This window comes from Cucumis melo, chromosome 12 (assembly GCF_025177605.1).
Source record: "Cucumis melo cultivar AY chromosome 12, USDA_Cmelo_AY_1.0, whole genome shotgun sequence".
Classification (NCBI taxonomy): Eukaryota; Viridiplantae; Streptophyta; class Magnoliopsida; order Cucurbitales; family Cucurbitaceae; genus Cucumis; species Cucumis melo.
The window spans coordinates 6587302-6614469 of NC_066868.1; the positions used below are offsets into that span (position 1 = coordinate 6587302).

Consider the following 27168-nt stretch of genomic DNA (forward strand, 5'->3'; position numbering starts at 1 on the left):
ATTGTTAGTATTATGTTTATGTTAATTATTCTATTTATTATTATTATTATTATTATTATTATTAGTACATAAAGACTCAAATCTTGTATGTTTACAATTTTTTTTCAAAGTTAATTATGTTTAGTAAATACTATATTAGTTTCCTTTATCAAAATTTTAATATAATCTTGGTGTAATAGATGCATTGAGAAGTCCACAAACAATATGTTCTAAATTTCAATTGGATTGAGAGAAATTGTTTGTGTACTAGAGGTGTAAGTTATCGAAAGTTTTAATTTCAAATAAGTGTATGTTTTTTTCTTTTGAAACTCATATTATAATTATTAGGATCTAATTTCTTAGTAAACAACTACCATACTTTTATAAAAGTTAGACATTTAACTAATTAATTAACAACGTCTTATACATTTAAAATTGAAATTAACAAGAATTCAAAATTAATTTACAAATTTTCAATTTTTTTCATCACCCTTTATGACATCATCACCTTGCCGTCGTCTATATTGCATGCGTCTACAATCTGTGTCGGCAACATTGAGTTGTTGGGTTTGCTGAATAATTTGTTCTACGACTCCCGTGGTTCTATCACAAATGTTGCCCAAAGCTTCTATATCATGTTCCACGGAGAAAGCGTGTACTTCGTCAACAAAATCATACTGAAAGATTGCAAGTAATATAAACCAAATTAATGTTTTATTATTATTAAATGTATAAAATAAAACATATTAAATCCTTACCATGCAATGATAGAAAGCGCCCTCAAGGGTGATGAAGCGTTTGGTAATCGACTTGTACCTGGGAAAATAGTTTTCTGATACCGTTGGTTGGCATGTGGTGAGTGCTTCAACTCAAAAATTATATCTCGAATTCCACATCCCGATATGTTCCGCATGAATTCGACATCAATCTTGATCATGCTTGCCTCTTAAATCTATTTGGTGCATGCTCGGATCTGTGAAACTAATCGCTGGTGGCATTTGCAACATATTAAACTGTCGCAACACGCAATCTGGTTGATGCTTCTCGACCAGATGAAAACAAATCATTGGACCTGCGTAAGTCCACACCGCTTGATCACTACGACATCGAATAGGAAGCAATGCCATAATGTCGGGCGTGTACGGTGTCCAATTAATTTGTTGAAAAAATAAACGTCAGTCGACAACAAAAAATAGAATTATAGAACATTCTATAATATTTTACTACCTGAGACTGCCTCAGTCGATCAAATATCCATTGATAGGTCAGCAACATATTTGCTGACTGTTGAGATGAAGGTAGAACACTGCTCCATCTAATTTGTGAAATAAACCATTAATAAATTATAGATAGTGCAAATTCTATTAAAAAAACAACATGTACATGAAATAGTACCTAAAACTCAAAGGTCGACCATCTGAATGCTGCAGCGTTCTCTGTGGCGCTATAATAGGGAATCTTTCGTATGCCCATACTTGTAGCAGCATTAATGGGCCAGTGATCTCTAGGGACTGTGCATGACTCGCTCGACAGAGTTCTCTATACAACTATGCGAGGGTCGCAACACCAAGTCCTCTTGCTAGCGTAAACACCTTGGTTAGATCATTAAGTGGTTTCTTCATTGCTGCTAGTCTGTCACTTAGTACTTTAAAGCGAAATATATTCTTCTAGTGTCAGCGATCTTTTCTTCAATGCGTGTAAGGACGATTCACTTATATGGATTTCATTTTCCTTCATGATTGAGAGCAACATCTCTAATAATAAAGTGTATGTATCAAGGCCTTGATGAAGATGCTTTCCCTTTTCAAAAATCTGTATTATCCACAGCTTTAGACACAAATCGAGAACTTAGAGTGACCATATTTGTAGAAGAAGAACATTTGGATGTGTCCCAATAAAAATATGAATGCCAAGCAAACACATATAAAGGCCAAGTACTGGACATAACAATCAAGACAAGAACAATAATAGATATGGTTAACCAATGCAAAGTCCAACTACTTAAGTCGTGGAACCATTATACTCCAACTAAGTTGAAACATCACAAGAAAAAATTGGTGAAATAACTCCGGGGGGCATCGGTGACACAACCAATCGAAGGTCAAAAGCCATAACTTGCTTGTAATGACCCGAACTTTTTAAACCAAGTTAAAGTCATTACTAAAAAGATAAATATCAAAAGACACTTTTTAAAAAGATGATAACTAAAATCTTTATAAAATTAATATCAAAACTTTCACGAAAAACATAAGATTTTCAAAATTAACAAAAATAATTTGAAAACGTGACCCGCACGTTCTAACAATTTTAAAGAACTAAAAACAAATAAATAGGATAAAATCTTTAAGTAAAATGGTTAAAATTTAAAAATACTAAAAGACATATAAATGAGTGTGGAAGTTGAACTGTATCCCTATATGGCATGCCACGGATCCCTCGCTGTCGCTCACCAGCTTCTTAAGTTCTTTACATTAGCCTGAAATATTAAACATAGAAAAGAGTGAGTATATAAATATAATCAGTAAGGGACCCACTACTAGTCCCGTTAGATGATATGTTAACTTTCCGTTAGAAACATAATTATAGCGTTGTGTGTTCAATAGAGCACACCTAAGTGAGTGAGACCGTACGAGCATCTCTAAATCGTGCGAGTGATCCTGTAGACACACCCCTAGTCGTCCGAGTGATCGTAGGTACACACTGCATAAACATATATGTAATACGTAGGTACACCCCTAATCGTGCGAGTGGTTTCGTCGAAACACCCCTAGTCGTGCGAGTGACCCTGTATACCCAATATAACTGTCCCTTAACCGTGCATGTAATCCGTAGGTACACCCCTAAATCGTGCGAGTGATCCCATAGGAACACCCCTAGTCGTGCGAGTGACCGTAGATACACACTCCATAAACATATATGTAATACGTAGGTACACCCCTAATCGTGCAAGTGATCCCATCGGAACACCCTTAGTCGTGCGAGTGACCTCGTATACACAATATAACTTTCCCTTAACCGTGCATGTGATTCGTAGGTACACCCCTAAATCGTGTGAGTGATTCCATAGGAACACCCCTAGTCGTGCGAGTGACCCCATAGATAGGACCACAACACAGGTGGGGTAAAAAGCTCAATAGACAAAGTTAACAGATACACCACAATCCAAAGTATGTAACATCATTATAAACATCATAACATGACATGAATATTAATCATAACGTCCTTATTCATGTGATTAATATATCATGTATCATAAACATCATAAACATATTAGTCATTATCGTCAATCATAATATCAGTCATCATCATCAATTATAATATCGATCATCATCAACACAATATCAATCATCATCTATAGCATCGCATTATACATCTTAGCTACCATCAATGCATAATTGTAAATACATGCAGTCTCTTAAATTTAGTTCGAAGGTCCAGTAGTAGAATCTCTTACTTGGAGATTGTCTAAAAAGTATTTCTTTGCTGACAGTAATTTCCCAATTAACGCAGATCCCTGGCTTACTAAACTTGACCAAATGGAGGATGAAAAATTATCTAAACCTTGATGAGAAAATTCATCAATTCTTCAAGTTTTGCCAAAGGGACCAACCATAACTAAAACTGGTGAAGCGACGACGGAAGAAGATTATCTTAGTGAAGAAGATGAAGAACCTTTCTTTTTTTCTTTTCTTTTAAACTTAAACATTCCAATGGTATTTATAAACCCAAATAATAACAATAATATTTATTATTATTATTATTTCCTTTTCCTTTTAGGATATATATATAATACCAAAATATACATATATCTTTATTCCCATTATCTTTTCCCAAAATAATTAATTATTTCCACAATAATTAATTATTATTTATCTTTTTCCAAAACAATTAATTATCTTCCACAATAATTAATTATTATTTATCTTCCTCCAAAATAATTAAGTATCTTTCACAATAATTAATTATTATTTATCTTTCTTTTAAAATAATTAGTTATCTTCCACAATAATTAATTATTATTTATCTTTCTTCCAAATAATTAATTATCTTCCACAATAATTAATTATTATTTATCTTCCTCCAAAATAATTAATTATCTTCTACAATTATTATTTATCTTTCTTTCGAATAAATAATTAATTATCTTCCACAATAATTAATTATTATTTATCTTTCTTTCAAATAAATAATTAATTATCTTCCACAATAATTAATTATTATTTATCTTTCTCGAAAATAAATATCCTTTTATAAATAATTATATTTACCCAAAATATAATTATTTTCCTTTTTCTTCATTAAAAATATCTTTTCTCTAAAATCAAATTATCATTTCCTTAAATAACTATATTTCAACAAATATAATTATCTTTTCATTTCCCATAATAATTATATATATATATATATATATATATATATATATATATATATATATTTCAAAATATACATATAATTATCAAATCTCGAACAAAATCTTCACCCTACAAATTAATTAAATAACATCCATAATTATTTACTTTAATTTCAACGACACTAAAAATCCACAACTTTACTTTATCCTCTTAACCTACCATTTAATCAAAATCTCAATAAACAGCACATGCCAAAACCTCTAAATTAATTAAATATTTATCCAACAAATATTTAATTAATTTCAATTCCCCAAAATCAAATACTTCTTATTAAATGAATTAAAAAATAACCCCCAATAAATTAAATCTAATTAAACAAAACTAAGATAATTAACTCCAAAATTATCTTATTTTTTTTCTAGGTGTTACGTTGCTCAAAGGAAGTAGCAGAGATCGAGTCATTTCAAGGAACAACCGTTGAAACAACTCAAATAGAAGCTAATAAGTCTACAAATATTAAATGCATCAAACCGCATCAACAGAGAAGTTGGGGACGAGTAACAATACTCGCATTTACCAGATATTAGAGGTTAATTGTACATTAAACTTCCAATTAACCCTATTGACACTTCAAATTTCTCCTTGCAGGAATCAAATATACATAACAATCAACCCATGATGACTAGAAGTAAAACAACTCATCAATACTGCTCAATGGACAGAAACAAGTCCCACACTTTCTTGGTTACTAACCAACTAAATAAACCAAAAAGAGTGCAATTAAAATCCCTCACTGGAAAACAACCATGGAAGAAAAAATTGAGGCCTTAAATGCAAATCAAATGTGGGAACTCACACCTGTACCAGAAATTACCAACATCATAGGTTGCAAGTGGATATTCAAGACTAAACTCAAAGAAGATGGATATGTGGAAAGATTCAAATCAAGATTAGTAGCACAAGAATACTCTCGAACTGAAGGGACTATAATGAAACATTCAGCCCAGTTATCAAACACACCACTATCTAACTAATGATTGCTTTAGTTGTGTCGCACAATTAACTATCAAGACAATTGAATGTCAAAAACACATTTCTCCATGGAATTTTGAAAGAAGTGTACATGCATGAAAAAACCACCATATTTTGAATATCCTAAAATTCCTCATCATGTATGCAAACTAAAAAGATCTTTATATGGTTTAAAACAAGCTCTTAGAACTTGGTTTGATAGATTGTCTCAATTTCCTATGACTAATGGCTTCATATGTAGCAAAGCTGATCCATCTCTTTTTGTTTTTAAAAATGAATCTATTATCATATATATGTTGATATACGTGGATGACATATACTCACTGGAACTAACCCAAGTTTTCTGTCTCAACTTGTGACAAAATTAAGTACTGAGTTTGCCTTGAAGAACCTAGAGGATCTACATTTCTTCTTAGGTGTGGAAGCTCAAACCACTAGTCAAGGAATGCACCTAACTCAAGCTAAATACACAAGAGAAGTAGTACTACAAAAGACTGGTATGGTCAACACCTCATCCATTGCCTTACCAATGTCTACATCCATGTCCAGAACTCCAAAAGATACTGAGTTAGTTAATCCATTGAATTATAGGAGTCTTGTAGGCTCACTTCAATATCTTACATTGACTTGACTTCACATTGTACATGCTGTAAATAAAGTGTGTCAGCATCTTTAACAACCACAACACCAACATCTTAAAGCAATGAAGAGAATACTTCGTTACCTCAAAGGAACACCAACATATATGATATATCCTTTCATAGAAACAACCCTACTAATTTATATGCTTTCTGTGATGTGAATTAGGCAGGTTGTCCAGCTACAAGAAGGGGTACTACAAGAATGTGTGTGTCCTTAGTCACAAACTTAATTTCTTGGTCTTTTAAGAAACAACTAACGGTGTCTAGATCTAGCTTCGAGGTTGAATATACAACATTGACAAACATGACTGCATCCTTTTAACTTAAAGAACAACTTAGCAAATTTATTTACAAAGCCACTGAACAAAGCCACTTTTCGCTCTTTGTAGAAAAAACTTAGAGTTCGGTATGTACCTACCTTCAGTTTAAAGAAGATTGATAAAGAAGATCCATTACTCACTATCACTCACCAGCATGAGCGGTTGCGCACCATCACTCAACAACATGAGCGATCGCTCACCATCTCTCACCATCGCTCACCAACATCTAGTAGCCATGAAATCCGTATCAGATGAGGCAACAAATGAGTCCATTAATCCTGCTAATTAATCAAGAAATCAAATCCCTTAAATCAAGGAGATTTAAAACACCAAGATTCTTCCTCATTTTTTTTGATGTATCTATTTCAGGAATTTGAAAATTGATACTCCATCAATTAAAGAGTAGATTGCCAGCAAGATAGACAACTAATGTGTAGTTTAAAAGAATAAATTTATATACAGGTGAATGCAAGTTTTGCTTTTATTGATCGAAATAGAAATATACAAAGATTGTGAATTTGTTCAGACCTCAACATTAAGCTAGAGAAAAATAACATCAAGATTCTATATATTTGGGGTTTTCGATGAAAATTTGGACATAATTTGTAAGACCTGTAGTTAAGATAAGAAGTAAAATTTGACTAAGTGTCTTGAAATAGGCATTTTGGGTGGACTAGCGAGAAGTGGTTGGTTAGTCCGCGAGAAGGTTGGGGCAACAAGACTTTTGAAATTCAAGTATGACTATATGGTCAAGATTCTACGTGAGAAGAAAGATTTGGCAAGAAGAAGTAAGGAAACTTTCTAGAAATTTCTTAAAGTTTGCTTAATGGGCCACGTGTAGATTTTAAGTTAAGCATGATTAAGTTAAACCTTAAGCTTACACGTGCACCACTAAGAAGCAGGAGGTGATGATTTACCAAGAGCTTAAAAGTGCCTAAGCTTGTTTATGAGTAGTATAAATACAGGATGAGATCAGAATATTAAGGATTACTATTTTGAGAATTTAAAGAGAAAAGTTTAAGTGTTGGGGTGTTGTCAATTTGTTTACGTGAGAAGAAGAAGTAGAGAAGCCTTTTGAAGTTTATTTCCCAAATGTTGCTTCCAAGTATTTAAATAATTTCAAGCCTCCTTTATTAAAGTGTTTACTGATTTGAAGTGATAATTTCAATATAATTGTTTCTAAAGAGATTTTCAAGTAAAGTCTATTCTATGTTTAAAGCATGTTTTGTGTTTCAATGATTATGAAATGGTATTTAAACCATTAGTCTACTTCCTATAAATGAGCTGACTGCATGTTATGTGCATATAAAGAGTAAAGACAACCATGTAGAAGAGGACTACATGGTGGAGTGATGCTGGCCAATATAGAAAAGAACTGCATTATGTTTAGCGGCCTGAGCAATAAGATATTGAATCAGAATATTCTCGGATGCTGTTGTTACAGTAGTCTAAACGCGAAGTAATGAAACTTCGGAGAATGGTTTGGGATTCTTGGCGAAAGGAATGATTATTGACTAATGTGTGTTTATATGAAATGTTAAACATATATGATTTGTATGCAAAATTATGTGTTTATATAACAAGGTGAATTTATGCGAGTTTGATGAAATGATGTTTACAAAAGATATTTTGTGAAATGGATTTTATAAAATATCATCGATTCTTTTAGACTTATGCTTTAAAGTTTTACCTTCTAAGTTCCAGAAGTTAAGACCAAGCAGAGAAAAGGTAAAAGGACTTGCGAGACGAGAAGAGACTGCCAAGGCGTTTAGATTAAACTTAAGTGTTGTACTTATGTAATTTATATAAAGAGTTGTAGAACGCTTGTTTCAAGTTAATAAAAGTATTTGCTTGTCTTATTCATCTTTGTTAAGGTGTTTTATCGCCTGAAATTATGACTGTAGTTAAGAAACAAAAGAGTAAGTGATAAAGCAAAGCTTAAGGACCACAAGACTGAGTGTCTTTAGCGTTTAAACATGTCAAGGATGCGCAAGTCATGTCGCGTCTCGCATACTAAGCAAGGACGTGTGCAGGGCAGGGTGTGACATAATTAACACCAAAATTCAACATATTTGAGATTTTTCGATGGAATATTGGACACAATTAACACCAAGATTACATGTATTCTCAAATCTTATCCAAATTTTCATAATATTATTTGATCTTGCACAAAATTTATAGAAATGATAGTGCAATCGTCTTGAATCAATTTGGAGAATCAATTTTGATAATTGGAAATTTGAAATTTCATATAATTTTTAAAATATAAATAAATATGCTAAAGATTTAAAAAGTTTAGCAATAATTTGATGTAATATTTTGTAATCATAAACATAACCGAAAAAAATTGATAAATTAGAAAGAATAATATTTTTTTTAATTAAATCTGATGTGGTTTAATTTGAGATGAATATATCGAAAAGATTGTTTCAACAAGTTATAGATAAAATGCTAAATTTTATAAGTTTTTTTTTTTAATGTAACAAACCGGTAAAATGTTTACCCTATACAAAACAATTTTGAAAACGGAAAAGCCCATAGGCGTATAAAAAAATACTAAAAACACTCCAATCAACACGTGATTAATAATCGACCACACAAGCGTGCGAGTAATCTTCTTCTAAATGGTCGTGTACTACAATCTAAATGAATGATATAAGATCGTTTAGATCATGATATACTATCGTATAGTTCTTTTAAATGATGTGGAAAAATGCTTTAAATTTAAACGATCAGATAATAAACTTTAAATGATGGCGAAAAAGCTTTAGGCATATATAAATGATTGTATAATGTAATCTAAATAATCGTTGAATTTATACACACAATCGTTTAAGATATATTACAACGATAGACGATCGTATGATGAAATAATATATTTTAAACGATCGTGTTGACTATGGGCAAATGATCGTATTGATCTTCGCAAACAACTATGTTGATTAAGATAAGCGATCGTGTAGTTAAATTGTATATGATCGTTAAAAACTTCAAACCTAAAGATTGTGTTGACCATGGTAAACAATCGTGTTGACCATGCTAAATGATCATAGTTATTATGGTAAGCGATTGTATAATCCAATGTAAATGATCTAAAAACATCAAATCTAAGATCGTATTGACCATAGTAAACAATTGTATCGATCATTTAAGACAATATTTAAACGATCTTAATATTCTAGAGTATGAGGAAGATGATGAAGAATATTGAAACAATTGTGAATTACCTATAAAGAATCTTGTCGAAAATGATGAAGATGAAATAGAAAATTTAAACAGAAGAATAAATTGTTTAAAATAGAAGAAAAAATTTTTTGAAAGAGGAGATTAAAAAATCGTAAAGAAGATGAATAAATCGCAAAGAAGAATAAGAAAAAGAAGTGACGAATCGTCCCGCAATATTAAAGGACAAATATGAAATTTATAAAAATACAACAGTGGCTACATGAGCTTTTATTTTTTGTTATACGAATCGTAAATATTTGTAGGTTTTGTTACATTTATGTAAATCATTCAATTTTATACTGTGAAAATTTATATTTTTAATGTTTTGGGAAGAAAACAATTATGAGTTTGTCATCTATTTTGGGTTGTTAATTAGTTATTACTTTTTATTTTTAAGAGTACAATTTTTTTTATGTTTGTTTTGGTGTTTTGGGCTGTTTGTTAGTCTACACACTTGGTTTAATTTATAAATCGAAATGGGAGGAATATTATTAAAAAAATCGACACTCCATGAAGAGACACTCACTTGGAAGAAAGAAAGTTTTATTAAGACAATTTACAAATGGACACCTTAGAGAGAACACTCACTCACTTTCACTAAAAGTTTCTTACTAACTCTCTTTCTCTCTCTCTCTTTATCACTTTGCTTACTTGCTTTAACTTTTGCTTGGTTCACAAATGAGGATCACACCTCTATTTATAGGCATGAATTCCTTGGAGATCAAGCCAAAAGAGTTTTCTAGAGTTCTACCATTCTAGATATTTATTTACATAATTCTAGATATTTCTCTTTTATCCTTATCGAAAAGAATTCTCTAGAATTCTTTATCCTAAAAAATCTAAGATATTTCTAGGTTTCTTCTTTAGTTTACATAATTCTAGAATTTTAATCTACTCATTTAGTATCTCTAGAAGATTCTATTTAGTGTTGCTATATACTTTAATACTCCCCCTCAACACTAACTATCCTTGGTCTTTCAATCATCCCGAGTTGTTGCAGAAATTTCATATGCTTGGTTGTAGGTAGACCTTTCGTGAAAATATCTGCAATTTGATCTTCAGTCTTTATTAGCTTCATTTCAATTTCCTCTTGAAGTACCTTTTCTCTAATGAAGTGATAATTGTAACACCACATAAATTTAAGAAACTTATTATGGGTATTACATTAAGTGGAATTCAAAGTTAAGGAATGTATTCGGTTGTTTTGTGTTGGATTAATTAAATATATATACATCGGTGTGTATATTTAATTAAAGATTATGGAGTTTGGTAGAAATTGTTATTAATTAAGACATGAGAGCCAAGTATCCCAAGTTGTTCAAAGATTAGAACTTTCGAGGACGAAAGTTTCATAAAGGAGGGAAGATTGTAATGCCCCAAAAATTAAGATAATTTTGGAGTTAATTATCTTAATTTTGTTTAATTAGATTTAATTTAGTGGGCGTTATTTTGAATTCATTCAATAAAAAGTATTTGATTTTGTAGGAATTGAAATTAATTAAATATTTGTTGGATGAATTAGAGGTTTTGGCATGTGGTGTTTGTTGAGTTTTTGATTAAATAGTAGGAGAGGATTAAGTAAAGTTGTGGATTTTTAGTGCTGTTGAAGTTGAATTTAATTAAATAATTATGGATGTTATTTAATTAAATTGTGAGTTGGAAAGTTTGTTGGAGATTTAATAATTATATATATGTGTGTGTATATATATATATATATATAATTATTATGTTAAAGGAAAAGATAATTGTATTTTGGAGAAAGAATATTTTTAAGAGAGAAAAAAGAAAAATAATTATATTTTGGGTAAATATAATTATTTATAAAAATATATTTATTTTCGAGAAAAATAAATAATAATTAATTATTGTGAAAAATAATTAATTATTCTGCAGAAAGATAAATGATAATTAATTATTGTGGAAGATAATTAATTATTCTGCAGAAAGATAAATTTTGATTATGGAGTGGAGTTGTTATGGTTGGGTTAAGAGAATTCATGTTGGAAGTTGATTTATTGGAAAAGATTTGATTGATTAAATTAATTGAGAATTTAAGTTAATTTGAGATTTTGGAGGGAAAAGTTAGTTTTGGTGGAATTGGATTTAATTGAGTATATATATATATATATATATATATATAATAATAATAATAATAATAATAATAATAATAATAATAATAATAATAATAATAATAATAATAATAATAATAATAATAATAATAATAATAATAATAATAACAATAATAACAATAATAACAATAATAACAATAATAACAATAATAACAATAATAACAATAATAACAATAATAACAATAATAAAGAAGTATTATTGTTATTATTAAAGGTTATAAATACCTAAGATTTTGTGCATTTATGTAACACCCCAATGATCTCATGTCGTTCTTTTTTTTAAATTCAATTATTTATTTTTATTTTATTCATCTATTTGTTTATAATTAAATAATGAAACTTATGTCATCAAGATGTGAATTTTTCCCCTTTTAAAATATTAAGCAAATTTCAACTTTAATTATACTTGGTAATTAAAGATTTAATTGGTATTTGGAAGTTGAGGGAAAGGAGGAATTTGGGGGAAATATTGGTAAATTAGAGAGAGAAGAGTGAAATTTGGAATTTATTAAAGAAGAGAAAAAGAGGGGAATTTATTTTATAAAAGGAAAAGGAAAGGAAAAGAAAAGGAAAAGAAAAGGAAAAGAAAAAGGAAAAAGAAAAAGAGAAAGAAGAAGAAGAAGCCGAGAAACCCTAGCCACGCCGCCGCCGCCGAGTCGACGCACATCGTCCCAGCCGCGTCGGAGATCAGGTCAAGTCGAGCCGTCGCACGCCAGCCGTCGCCCGAAGCCGCGTTACACCCGTGCCTGCGCCGCGCTGCATCGATCCGAGGGAGAGCAGCTGAAGCCGCGTCGCCGAGCCGCCCAGTCCCATCGTGCGCAACCGCCAACCACTGCGTGAAGCCGCGCACTGCCAAGTCACCGACCCGCAGCAGTCGACGGCGTCAGCCGCGCGCCTCCAGCCGTGAAGCAGAACCCGCGTTTCGGCTGATCTGCGCCCGCCCGTCGGCCCGAGTCCAAAACCGACCCGCGCCGCCCGCCGAACCCGAACTCCGCGCGCGCGCCTACTCCAAGCCGAGCCGCGCCTCCCTGCTGACGTGAGCCGAGCCGCTCGCGCAAGCCCCTTTCGCCAGGACTGAGCCGAGCCGATTCTGTCCTTCTTCCAGCCGAGCCGCCAAGACAATTTTGGCTCCTTCCACCTAGTTTTTGGTAAATTTCCAAATTCCCTAGCCTGCCCAGTAATTAAATGAGTTAATTTGGAAATTTAATTAATTTAATTACTTTCCTCAAGAAGCAACTTGGACCAAATAGCTGCTGCAGCTTAGGACTTCCTCAGTAGGAACTCATCTAGCAACATCTCGAGGTAAGAGATTTCTACTACTAGACCCATGAACAAATTGTAAGATTTCGCATACTGTGAGATATGCATACTGATGATTGACCGTATGGTGTATTGAACTGTTGACTGTACGACGATGTTATGATATTAATGCTCAGTAGTATGTGGCCGTATGTTGTGTTGAACTGCTGACTGTAGGAGGACGTTGTGATACGAATGCTCGGTAGCATATGACCGAAATGTTTGGAATTGTTCTGACGATGTAGAGACTGTTGAGGAAGGGAAGGGAGCTAGTGTTCACTATTTCGTCATAGTTGTATGATGATGAGATGTATATGTATGTTAAGACTAGGGTCCCTGTTAGCAACCCAGTAGAGTCGTACCTGCATGGGTGTCCTTCGGGATCACCACCTATTTAGGACTGTGTGGTCCGACGGGACGCCAGTCTAGCATGGATATAGATATGACCGAGTGACTCGACGGGGTCCTCGCATCCCGGTTGTCTTAGTGTTACCCCCGGGTTCACTACAGACCAGCATGTCCTAGGTGCTCCCTCGGAACACCGAAGACCAGATTTTCGTTCCTACGGGAGCGCATGTTGCACGTGTTCGGGAACGTGCCAGAGATTGGGTACCAGTTTTCAGGACTCGATAGGGAAGCCAACAGGCACCTAGTGGGACTAGTAGTGGGTCCCTTACTGAGTATTTTTATACTCATTCTCTTCATTTTATGTTTTCAGGTAGAGGACGAGGTAAGGGCAAAGGCAAGCTGGCGAGCGACGTGAAGTGACCGTGGCGAGCCATAGGGGTTTTCCTGCTTCCGCACATGTTTTACTTTACAGTTAAATTCATGTTTCGGCTTTCTGCATGTTTACTTTGGTTATTTTTGTAGATAGGGCCCGCTTAGGGATTTTAAACTTAACTCGTATTTCTACATGTTACCTTAACTATCTTTCATAAATACATTTGCTAGATTTCTTTGCATTTATTTACACCAGATTTTATGACTTAAACACTGATCCTAGATTCAGTAACCACTTCGATTCAGCATAAAGAGTCGGGTCGTTACAGTTGGTATCAGAGCACAGTGTTTTAGGTTCTGTAGACTGACCTACGATGTAAGTCATTTTTTTTTTTTTGGTTTTACCTCACCCTATGGCTATACGGTCCTTCGTCACTCGCCAGGTATGCCTAAAGCTTTACAAATATTAAGATTATAATGTTGCCTGATTAGATTAGACTTAGAGTGAGAATATTGAGCTCTAGTGGTGAAAAATTTGTTGGTGAATTTTAGGAAGAATGCCGCCACGTAGAGGTGCACGCCGAGGAGGTGGCAGGGGAGGCAGAGGAGCCGGTCGTGGCCAACCGGCGGAGCAACCTGCCGCGCCGCCAGTCAACCCCGACGTACCAGTCAACCCTAATGCACCGGTCACTCAGGCGGATCTCGCCGCAATGGAGCAGCGTTACCAGGCCATGCTGCAAGCTGCTCTAGCGCCGTTCCTCGCTGCTCAGCAGAACCAGGCCGCCCCTGTTCAGGACCAGCCTGTAGTCCCTCCAGCCCCTGTTCAGGACCAGCCCGTCATCCCTCCAGCCCCGGTGGAAGCTCAGCCGGTGCCAGTACAACTGTCAGCTGAGGCCAAGCACTTGAGGGATTTTAGGAAGTACAACCCGAAGACTTTCGACGGATCCTTGGACAACCCCTTTAGAGCCCAGCTGTGGTTGACATCCATAGAGACGATCTTCAGGTACATGAAGTGCCCAGAAGACCAGAAGGTGCAGTGTGCAGCTTTCTGTTTGGAGGATAGGGGGACTGCCTGGTGGGAGACTGCTGAGAGGGCGCTGGGAGGAGATGCCAGCAAGATCACATGGGAGCAATTCAGGGAGAGCTTTTATGCTAAGTTCTTCTCTGCCAACGTGAAGCACGCCAAGCTCCAAGAATTCCTAAACTTGGAGCAAGGCAAACTGAGCGTGGAACAGTATGATGCCGAGTTCGACCTGTTGTCCCGTTTTGCCCCTGATGTGGTAAGGGATGAGGCCGCCAGGACTGAGAGATTTGTTAATGGCCTCAGGTTAGACCTCCAGGGTTTTGTACGAGCTCTTCGACCAACCACTCATGCGGATGCTCTACGCATAGCACTGGATCTGAGCCTGCATGAGAGAGCTGGTCAATCTAAGGTTGTCGGCACAGGGTCAGCCTCGGGACAGAAGAGGAAGGCGGAGGCGCAGCCCGACGTAATACCACAGCGGACTCCGAGGTCAGGAGGTGTCTTCCAGAGACACCGTCGGGAGCTGGCAGCAGCTGGGAGAACTTTGAGAGAGCTACCCACTTGTACTACCTGTGGGAAGGTCCATGGAGGACAATGTTTAGCTGGGAGTGGAGTCTGCTTCAGGTGCAGGCAGCCGGGGCACACTGCTGATGCGTGTCCTCGGAAACCCTTAGAGACGACGCCACGTCAGCCTTCTGCTCCCCAGCAGGGGAGAGTCTTTGCCACGAACCGGCAGGAGGCCGAGCGAGCTAGTACGGTGGTGACAGGTACGCTCCCAATCTTGGGGCATTATGCTTTGGTACTATTTGACTCGGGGTCATCGCATTCATTTATATCCTCTATTTTTGTCAAGCATGCGGGTTTAGAAGTAGAACCGTTGGGTAGTGCCTTGTCTGTCTCTACTCCTTCTGGAGAGGCCCTTTTGTCTAAGGAAAAAATAAGGGCATGTTGGGTAGAAATAGCAAACCATACCTTGGATGTAACCTTACTGGTGCTAGATATGCAAGATTTCGATGTAATTTTAGGCATGGATTGGTTGTCCACTAACCATGCAACCATAGACTGTTTCAATAAGGAAGTAGTCTTTAACCCTCCTTCAGGGGATAAGTTTAAATTTAGAGGAGCAGGCATGGTAGGTATACCCAAGGTCATCTCAGCAATGAAGGCGAGTAAGCTACTTAGCCAGGGTACTTGGGGTATCTTGGCAAGCGTAGTAGATGTGGCAGAACCAGAAGTTTCCCTATCTTCCGAACCAGTAGTAAGGGAGTACCCTGACGTTTTCCCCGACGAACTCCCAGGACTTCCGCCTCCTAGGGAGGTAGACTTCGCCATCGAGTTAGAGCCCGGCACCGCCCCTATCTCTAGAGCTCCTTACAGAATGGCCCCAGCCGAATTAAAGGAGTTGAAAGTCCAGTTACAGGAGCTGTTGGACAAGGGCTTTATCCGGCCCAGTGTATCACCGTGGGGAGCCCCAGTGTTGTTCGTGAAGAAGAAGGATGGGTCGATGCGCCTTTGCATTGACTACCGAGAGTTGAACAAGGTGACAGTTAAAAACCGCTACCCCTTACCCAGGATTGAGGACTTGTTTGACCAGTTACAGGGGGCCACCGTCTTTTCCAAGATCGACCTGCGATCAGGCTATCACCAGTTGAGGATTAGGGACGGTGATATTCCCAAGACGGCCTTTCGTTCGAGGTACGGACACTACGAATTCATAGTGATGTCCTTTGGTTTAACTAATGCCCCTGCAGTGTTCATGGACTTGATGAACAGGGTGTTTAAGGACTTTCTAGACCAATTCGTCATAGTCTTCATTGACGATATCTTGATCTATTCCAAGACTGAGGCCGAACACGAAGAGCACTTGCACCAAGTCTTGGAGACCCTTCGAGCTCATAAGCTATACGCCAAGTTCTCCAAGTGTGAGTTCTGGTTAAAGAAGGTGACATTTTAGGGCACGTGGTTTCCAGTGAGGGAGTCTCGGTGGACCCAGCTAAGGTCGAAGCGGTGACCAACTGGCCTCGACCGTCTACAGTCAGTGAGATTCGCAGTTTTCTGGGTCTGGCAGGATACTACAGGAGGTTTGTAGAAGACTTCTCACGCATAGCCAGCCCATTGACCCAGTTGACCAGGAAGGGAACCCCTTTTGTCTGGAGCCCAGCATGTGAGAGTAGTTTCCAAGAGCTTAAGCAGAAGCTAGTGACGGCACCAGTCCTGACAGTGCCTGATGGGTCGGGAAGTTTTGTGATCTATAGTGATGCCTCTAAGAAAGGACTGGGATGTGTCCTGATGCAGCAAGGTAAGGTAGTTGCGTATGCCTCACGCCAGTTGAAGAATCATGAGCAGAACTACCCTACCCACGACTTGGAGTTGGCAGCTGTAGTCTTTGCACTGAAGATATGGAGGCACTATCTGTACGGTGAGAAGATTCAGATTTACACCGACCACAAGAGCCTGAAGTATTTCTTCACTCAGAAGGAGTTGAACATGAGGCAGAGGAGGTGGCTCGAGTTGGTGAAAGACTACGACTGCGAGATCCTGTACCATCCAGGTAAAGCAAATGTAGTGGCTGACGCGCTGAGTAGGAAGGCTGCACATTCAGCAGCGCTAATCACGAAGCAGACCCCCTTACTCAGGGATTTGGAGAGAGCCGAGATTGCAGTCTCAGTAGGTGAGGTTGCCGCACAGTTGGCTCAGTTGACAGTTCAGCCAACCTTGAGGCAAAAGATCATTGCGGCTCAGCTGAGTGATCCTTACTTGGCAGAGAAACGTCGTATGGTAGAGACGGAGCAAGGTGAAGAGTTCTCTATATCCTCTGATGATGGCCTTATGTTTGAGGGGCGCCTGTGTGTGCCGGAAGACAGCGCAGTTAAGACAGAGCTTTTGACTGAGGCTCACAGTTCCCCGTTTACCATGCACCCTGGGAGTACGAAGATGTACCAGGACTTAAGGAGTGTCTATTGGTGGAGGGGCATGAAGAGGGATGTAGCAGAGTTCGTCAGTAGGTGCTTGGTGTGCCAGCAGGTGAAGGCACCTAGGCAGCATCCAGCAGGGTTGTTGCAACCCTTGAGTGTGCCAGGGTGGAAGTGGGAGAGTGTGTCGATGGACTTTATCACGGGACTGCCCAAGACCTTGAAGGGCTACACGGTGATCTGGGTTGTGGTCGACAGACTCACGAAGACAGCCCACTTCGTGCCAGGGAAATCCACGTACACTGCCAGCAAGTGGGGGCAGTTATACATGACGGAAATAGTAAGACTGCACGGAGTACCAGTATCCATCGTTTCAGACAGGGATGCCCGTTTCACTTCGAAATTTTGGCAAGGGCTCCAACTTGCATTAGGTACGAGGCTGGACTTCAGCACGGCATTCCACCCTCAGACTGATGGTCAGACAGAGAGACTGAACCAGATTTTGGAGGATATGCTGCGGGCCTGTGTGCTAGAGTTTTCAGGAAGTTGGGACTCCCACCTGCATCTAATGGAGTTCGCCTATAATAACAGTTACCAGGCTACCATTGGTATGGCTCCGTTTGAGGGTCTGTATGGCAAGTGCTGTAGATCCCCTGTCTGCTGGGGCGAGGTTGGAGAGCAGAGGATGCTAGGCCCCGAGTTAGTGCAGACTACCAATGCGGCCATACAGAAGATCCGAGCTCGTATGCTGACCGCACAGAGCAGACAGAAGAGTTACGCTGATGTACGACGTAAGGACCTCGAGTTTGAAATGGGAGATATGGTCTTTTTGAAGGTAGCACCGATGAAGGGCGTTCTGAGGTTCGAGAAGAAGGGGAAGTTGAGTCCACGTTTCGTGGGGCCATTTGAGATACTGGAACGGATTGGCCCTGTGGCTTATCGTTTGGCCTTGCCCCCATCCCTCTCAGCAGTGCATGACGTATTCCATGTCTCCATGTTGAGGAGGTATGTCGCAGACCCGACGCACATCGTGGACTTCGAGCCCCTTCAGGTCAGTGAGAACTTGAGCTATGAGGAGCAGCCTGTCGAGATCTTGGCAAGAGAGATCAAGAAGCTTCGTAGTCGAGATATTCCACTAGTCAAAGTCCTTTGGCAGAACCATGGAGTTGAAGAGGCCACGTGGGAGAGAGAAGAGGACATGAAGACCCAGTACCCAGAGCTGTTCGAGGAGTAGAGCTTTCGAGGACGAAAGCTTTCTAAGGGGGGAAGTATGTAACACCCCAATGATCTCATGTCGTTCATTTTTTTAAATTCAATTATTTATTTTTATTTTATTCATCTATTTGTTTATAATTAAATAATGAAACTTATGTCATCAAGATGTGAATTTTTCCCCTTTTAAAATATTAAGCAAATTTCAACTTTAATTATACTTGGTAATTAAAGATTTAATTGGTATTTGGAAGTTGAGGGAAAGGAGGAATTTGGGGGAAATATTGGTAAATTAGAGAGAGAAGAGTGAAATTTGGAATTTATTAAAGAAGAGAAAAAGAGGGGAATTTATTTTATAAAAGGAAAAGGAAAGGAAAAGAAAAGGAAAAGAAAAGGAAAAGAAAAAGGAAAAAGAAAAAGAGAAAGAAGAAGAAGAAGCCGAGAAACCCTAGCCACGCCGCCGCCGCCGAGTCGACGCACATCGTCCCAGCCGCGTCGGAGATCAGGTCAAGTCGAGCCGTCGCACGCCAGCCGTCGCCCGAAGCCGCGTTACACCCGTGCCTGCGCCGCGCCGCATCGATCCGAGGGAGAGCAGCTGAAGCCGCGTCGCCGAGCCGCCCAGTCCCATCGTGCGCAACCGCCAACCACTGCGTGAAGCCGCGCACTGCCAAGTCACCGACCCGCAGCAGTCGACGGCGTCAGCCGCGCGCCTCCAGCCGTGAAGCAGAACCCGCGTTTCGGCTGATCTGCGCCCGCCCGTCGGCCCGAGTCCAAAACCGACCCGCGCCGCCCGCCGAACCCGAACTCCGCGCGCGCGCCTACTCCAAGCCGAGCCGCGCCTCCCTGCTGACGTGAGCCGAGCCGCTCGCGCAAGCCCCTTTCGCCAGGACTGAGCCGAGCCGATTCTGTCCTTCTTCCAGCCGAGCCGCCAAGACAATTTTGGCTCCTTCCACCTAGTTTTTGGTAAATTTCCAAATTCCCTAGCCTGCCCAGTAATTAAATGAGTTAATTTGGAAATTTAATTAATTTAATTACTTTCCTCAAGAAGCAACTTGGACCAAATAGCTGCTGCAGCTTAGGACTTCCTCAGTAGGAACTCATCTAGCAACATCTCGAGGTAAGAGATTTCTACTACTAGACCCATGAACAAATTGTAAGATTTCGCATACTGTGAGATATGCATACTGATGATTGACCGTATGGTGTATTGAACTGTTGACTGTACGACGATGTTATGATATTAATGCTCAGTAGTATGTGGCCGTATGTTGTGTTGAACTGCTGACTGTAGGAGGACGTTGTGATACGAATGCTCGGTAGCATATGACCGAAATGTTTGGAATTGTTCTGACGATGTAGAGACTGTTGAGGAAGGGAAGGGAGCTAGTGTTCACTATTTCGTCATAGTTGTATGATGATGAGATGTATATGTATGTTAAGACTAGGGTCCCTGTTAGCAACCCAGTAGAGTCGTACCTGCATGGGTGTCCTTCGGGATCACCACCTATTTAGGACTGTGTGGTCCGACGGGACGCCAGTCTAGCATGGATATAGATATGACCGAGTGACTCGACGGGGTCCTCGCATCCCGGTTGTCTTAGTGTTACCCCCGGGTTCACTACAGACCAGCATGTCCTAGGTGCTCCCTCGGAACACCGAAGACCAGATTTTCGTTCCTACGGGAGCGCATGTTGCACGTGTTCGGGAACGTGCCAGAGATTGGGTACCAGTTTTCAGGACTCGATAGGGAAGCCAACAGGCACCTAGTGGGACTAGTAGTGGGTCCCTTACTGAGTATTTTTATACTCATTCTCTTCATTTTATGTTTTCAGGTAGAGGACGAGGTAAGGGCAAAGGCAAGCTGGCGAGCGACGTGAAGTGACCGTGGCGAGCCATAGGGGTTTTCCTGCTTCCGCACATGTTTTACTTTACAGTTAAATTCATGTTTCGGCTTTCTGCATGTTTACTTTGGTTATTTTTGTAGATAGGGCCCGCTTAGGGATTTTAAACTTAACTCGTATTTCTACATGTTACCTTAACTATCTTTCATAAATACATTTGCTAGATTTCTTTGCATTTATTTACACCAGATTTTATGACTTAAACACTGATCCTAGATTCAGTAACCACTTCGATTCAGCATAAAGAGTCGGGTCGTTACAATTTAAGACATTTATTTAGGAAAGATATTGGAAATAAAGATATATTATATATTTGGTATTATATATATATATATCCTAAAAGGAAAGGAAATAATAATAATAAATGTTATTGTTATTATTTGGGTTTATAAATAGCATTGGAATGCTTAAGTTAAAAAGTAAAGAAAAAAGAAAAAAGTTCTTATCTTCTTCTCTAAGATAACCTTTTGTCGCCGTCGCTTCACCAATTTTAGTTATGATTGGTTCATTTGGCAAAGCTTGAAGAATTGATGAATTTTTTTATCAAGGTTTAGATAATTTTTCAACCTCCATTTGATTAAGTTTGGTAAGCCAAGGTAATTAAATTAATAATTTATTAATTTAATTTTGGATCTAATTGGAGTTTCTTAAAAGGTTCAATTGGTTAAATTTTTAGATTTAATCTTGGATTTTTCCCAATCAAGGTTGAATTGGTTTCAACTTAAATTTGGATAAGTTAAATTGAAAATTTTTAGATACAAGCCATTGGTAAATTTTATTAATTAAGTTATTGATTTTCCCTTATTGTTTAGGATCTACTTTAATTGGGAATTACTGTCAGCAAAGAAATACTTTTTAGCTAATCTCAAGGTAAGAGACTCTACTACTAGACCTCCGAACTAAATTTAAGAGACTGCATGTATTTACGATTATGCATTGATGGTAGCTAAGATGCATAATGCGGTGCTATAGATGATGATTGATATTATAATTGATGATGATGACTGATACTATGATTGACAATGATGACTGGTATGTTTATGATATTTATGATACATGATATATTAATCACATGAATAAGGACGTTATGATCAATATTCATGTCATGTGATGATGTTTATGATGTTGTTACATGCTTTGGATTGTGGTGTATCTGTTAACTTGTCTGTTAAGCTTTTACACCACCTGTATTGTGGTCCTATCTATGGGGTCACTCGCACGACTAGAGGTGTTCCTACGGGATCACTCGCACGATTAGGGGTGTACCTATAGATCACATGTATGGTTAGGGGACAGTTATATTGTGTATACGGGGTCACTCGCACGACTAGGGGTGTTCCGACGGGATCACTCGCACGATTAGGGGTGTACCTACATATTACATATATGTTTATGGAGTGTATACGGGGTCACTCGCACGGCTAGGAGTGTTCTGACGGGACCACTCGCACGATTAGGGGTGTACTTACGTATTACATATATGCTTATGGAGTGTGTACCTGCGATCACTCGCACGACTAGGGGTGTTCCTACGGGATCACTCGCACGATTAGGAGTGTTCGTAAGGTCTCACTCACTCAGGTGTGCTCCATTGGACACACAACGTTATGATTATGTTTCTAACGGAAAGTTAACAGATCACCTAGCGGGACTAGTAGTAGGTCCCTTACTGAGTATATTTATATACTCACTCTTTCGTATGTTTAATATTTCAGGCTAAGGTAAACAACTTAAGAAGCTGGCGAGCGACATCGAGGGATCTCTGTGGCATGCCATATAGGGATACAATTCAGCTTCCGCACTCATTTATATGTCTTTCAGTACTTTTAAATTTTAACCATTTTACTTAAAGATTTTATTCTATTTATTTGTTTTTAATTCTTTAAAATTGTTAGAACTCGCATGTCACGTTTTCAAATTATTTTTGTTAATTTTGAAAATCTTATGTTTTTCGTGAACGTTTTGATATTGATTTTATAAAGATTTTAGTTATCTTCTTTTCAAAAAGGTGTCTTTTGATGTTTAATTTTTGAGTAATGACCTTAACTTAGTTTAAAAAGTTCGGATCGTTACAATAATGTACCTCTATATGTTTGGTCCTTGCATGGAAGACTGGATTCTCAGTTAAGCGAACTGTACATAGCTTATCATAGTATAAAATTTTTGCATGATTGATCTCTTGGTGCAAATCCTTCATTAGTTGTTTTATCCACATATTCTCTTGTGCTGCCATGGTTGCTGCTCTATACTCTGCCTCTTTGGTAGATAAGGCAACTGTTGGTTGTCTCTTGCTAATACACCAAGAAACTGCTCCACAACTAAGTTTAAACAAGTACCTAATAGTTGATTGTCGTGTATCATGATCTCCTGCATAATCAGCATCACAGAAGCCTTCTAACTTGCAATCCTGCCCTTTCTTATATAAAAGGCCATATTAAGTTGTTCTTCTGAGATATCTTAAAATTCTTCGAACGGCTTCAAGATGAGGCTTCTTCGGTTTCTGCATGTAACGACTTACAACTCTGACAGAGTATGAGATATCAGGTCTTGTTAAGGTAGGGTAGATCAAACTACCTACCAACTGACGATACATTATTAGGTCTATAAGATCTTTGCCTTTATGCATGCAAAATTTTTTGTTAACCTCCATTGGTGTGGATATTGGCTTGCAGTCACTCATACCATACTTCTGTAGAAGATCCTTCACATATTTTTGTTGTCCAAGAAATAATCCTCTTTCTGAGTACTCCATCTCTAGTCCAAGAAAGTACTTTAGTTCTCCAAGTTCCTTCATCTCAAAGCGGACTAGTAGGTTCTGCTTTATTTGTCGAACTTTTTCTATGTGGTCTCCTATTATGATTAGATCATCCACATAGACTAATATAATTGCGACCTTTGAGTCTTGAGCTTTGACAAATAAACTGGAATCTGCTGAAGCTACTGTAAAGCCACTTTCAACAAGAAATTCTGCAATCTATCCGTACCAGGCTCTTGGCGCTTGCTTCAAGCCATATAAAGCCTTTCGGAGCTTGCAAATATAGTCATGATGAATTTTATCCTCAAATCCTTTTGGTTGCTCCATATATATATCTCGATCCAACTCTCCATTTAAGAAGGCATTCTTAACATCAATTTGCCATAGCTTCCAGTCCTTACTAGCAGCTAGTGCCAAGAAGACTCGAACAGTGGTGAGCTTTGCTACTAGGCCGAACGCCTCATCATAGTCCAGTTTCCATACTGTTGAGAAAACCCTCGAACGACCAATCAAGCTTTGTATCTCTCGATTGTTCCATCTACTCGTGTTTTAACTTTGTAAACCCATTTACATGGTATGGGTTTAACATCCTTAGGCTTCAACACCAAGTCCCACGTATGATTCTTTTTTAATGCATCAACTTCTTCTTCCATGGCTTTTCTCCATTGGATGCTTTGTGGCAATTCTTCATATGTTGTTGGCTCTTCAAATGTGCTAATGCTGCATCTACATATCTAGAATTTGGTTTTCTTATTCTGGGTGACCTCCGTAATTGTGGTTCTTGATTATGTATTCCACTTTGCCAAGGACTTTGTGTTCTTACTTGTTCTTCTTCATCTTCGTCGTTTTCTTCTTTAGCTTTTGTTGGAGCTTGTTGTACCTGACTTATCTCTTCTTTTGATCCTTCTTTGAAAGACTTCTCATCCTTGGTTGACTTTTCTGGTTCGGGTGTCCACCACGATGATGCTTCATCAAATATAACATTTCTTGATGTGTAGCATCGTCCACTAATAGGGTCAACGCACCTTCACCCTTTTCTTTGGTTGTTATATCCAACAAAGATGCATCTAATTGCTTTCTTGTCAAACTTGCTTCTCAAATGATCTGGTACGAATACATATCATACACAACCAAAGACTTGAAAGTGTCCAACTGTTGGCTTGATATTCAACAACTTTTCATAAGGTGATGTGAATTCAAGCCTTTGTTGAGGAAGCCTGTTAACCACATGGGTCGCTGTTCTCATACACTCAGCCTAAAATCTTCCTGGAACATTACTTGCATGTAACATGCTACGACATACTTCTGCAAGATGTCTATTTTTTCTTTCTGCCACTCCATTTTATTGTGGAGTGTTTGGACACCTTAAGTGATGATATATCTTATACTTATGCAAGTATTGAGAGAATTCATTAGAGATATATTCTCCCCCGTTATTTGAACTTAAACATTGAATTCTCTTTCCTAACTGATTTTCAACTTGTTCTTTGAAATCTTTAAATTTTGTAATTGTTTCGGACTTTTCTTTCATAAAGAACACCTAAGCATACCTGGAGAAATCATTAATAAAGGTCCCTATGTAGCGCATTCCACTGATTGAAGATTGCTTGACAGGACCAAATACATCTGAATGCACCAACTCCAATGGTTGTTTTGCTCTGAATTTAGACTCCTTGAATGGTAGTTGATGTGCTTTCCCATACTGGCAACCAACACATACCAAGTCTTCTCTGATATCAAGTTGTGGCAACCCCTTCAACATGAACTTGTTTATTATTGTCTTTAATTTGCTATAGCTAACATGATCAAGTCTTGCATGCCACAAATCCGCTGTTTCATTCTCCCACATCTTGTTCACGTAGGTGGTCTCTGCTGACATAACGTAGATGGAGTCCTTCCTTCGTCCTTCCATCAACGGTGTACCACTTACTTTAAGATTATGATATTCATTTTCCACCACATTGGATGTCGACTAAAGGTTGGGATCTATGGTTGCACAACATGCTTCCTCATCCCATTCTTCTTCACTAATGCTCTTGGCCTGGGAGGTGACTGCATTGCTTTCTGCTATCTTCTTCTTGCGGCGACATTCTCTCGCAAGTGGCCTATCTTTCCGCAGTTGTAACATTCACCCTTCTTTCTATGACCTTGTAGATGATCATTTTTACTAGCTCCCCCTACTTGAGAGCCCTTTGGAGTCTCTTCAACTCCTTTTGACCCTACTTTCTTTTGAAACTTTGAATGACCTCTTCTTCTTCTTCATTATTGCTCTTTATTGTGACCTTCGATATTTGCTTAGCCAATGCTTCTTGACTGGTAAGTATACTTTCTAGGCCAATCAAAGAAGGTTGGACTGCCCAAACTTGAATAGCAGCAATAAAACTTCTATATTCTGATTTAAGACCATGAATAAAAATTCTTCTCATTCTTGATTCTGAAATGGCGAAGTAGGATCTAATTCAGAGATTTCACGGCATAGAAATTTTACCTTGGTAAAATATTGATTGATAGGCATCTCCTTTTGAGTAATTGACAGGAGCTCGTTCTCTAAAAACTGCAACCTTGCATCATTCTTCTTTGAGAAGAGTGAGGCGAACGTGTCCCATGCTTTCTTTGGTGTCTCTATAATACTAATATGCTCCAACATTTCTTCATCAACTGTAGTTTTAATTGTAAACAAGACCTTACCTGCCTTGATATTCCATTTCTTCAAAACAGCAGCATCCTCTGGTGGATTAAATTCAGTTGCTCCTATAACATCCCACAAATCTTGGCCTTGGAGATATGACTTCATGCATGTTGACCATGTTTTGTAATTCTGATTGTTAAGCTTCTTGATTCCTCTAACAACTTGAAGGTCTCCCATCATCATGTAATGGTGAATGCTCCACGATCAATTGTGTCCCAAACAACAAGCTTCACAGTCCCATACTGTACTTGATTTGCAAGAGCTTCAACACTGCAGACGAAGCTAACCTTGCTCTGATACCACTTGTTGAAAAAATTGGCACTAAATGAAGAGACACTCACTTGGAAGAAAGAAAGTTTTATTAAGACAATTTACAAATGATGGACACCTTTAGAGAGAACACTCACTCACTTTCACTCAAAGTTTCTTACTAACTCTCTTTCTCTCTTTCTCTCTTCCTCACTTTTCTTACTTGCTTTAATTTTTGCTTGGTCCACCAATGAGGATCACACCTCTATTTATAGGCACGAATTCCTTAGAGTCCAAGCCAAAAGAGTTCTCTAGAGTTCTACCTTTCTAGATATTTATTTACATAATTCTCGATATTTCTCTTTTATTCTTATCTAAAAGAATTCTCTAGAATTCTTTATCCTAAAAATTCTAAGATATTTCTAGGTTTCTTCTTTAGTTTACATAATTCTAGAATTTTAATCTACTAATTTAATATTACTAGAAGATTCTAGTTAGTGTTGCTATATACTTTAACAAATATTTGCGACGAAATGAAATGGAAAGGAGGGGGATTTCGTGGCATATTGAAATCTTGAAGAGGGGAGTGGGGGTTTTCACGGTGGAAGTGAAAACAAAAAAGGAAGTTTGGGCTTCCATTCTCAAGCCTTCCTCTCGACGCTGCAAAAAGCGTTGGCATGGGCTACTTATCCCAATTCTTTACAACTATATGGTGTCAGGATAGACTCT

The 27168-nt window shown here is 38.1% G+C and overlaps 1 protein-coding gene across 2 annotated transcripts; it reads left to right on the top strand.

Annotated features, from left to right (window-relative positions):
* Positions 1–11968: 11968 nt before the first annotated feature.
* On the top strand, positions 11969–16676 carry LOC127144250 (uncharacterized). Of its 2 annotated transcripts, XM_051079951.1 has the most exons (3): positions 11969–12826; positions 12912–12980; positions 14250–16676. In XM_051079951.1, exon 3 carries the CDS (start codon positions 14255–14257, stop codon positions 16673–16675), a length of 2421 nt encoding a protein of 806 aa, XP_050935908.1. In that variant the 5' UTR covers positions 11969–12826; positions 12912–12980; positions 14250–14254; the 3' UTR covers position 16676. The 2 variants fall into 2 exon arrangements, with proteins under 2 accessions (XP_050935908.1, XP_050935907.1); XM_051079950.1 differs by having other exon boundaries at positions 11969–12980.
* Positions 16677–27168: the final 10492 nt, after the last annotated feature.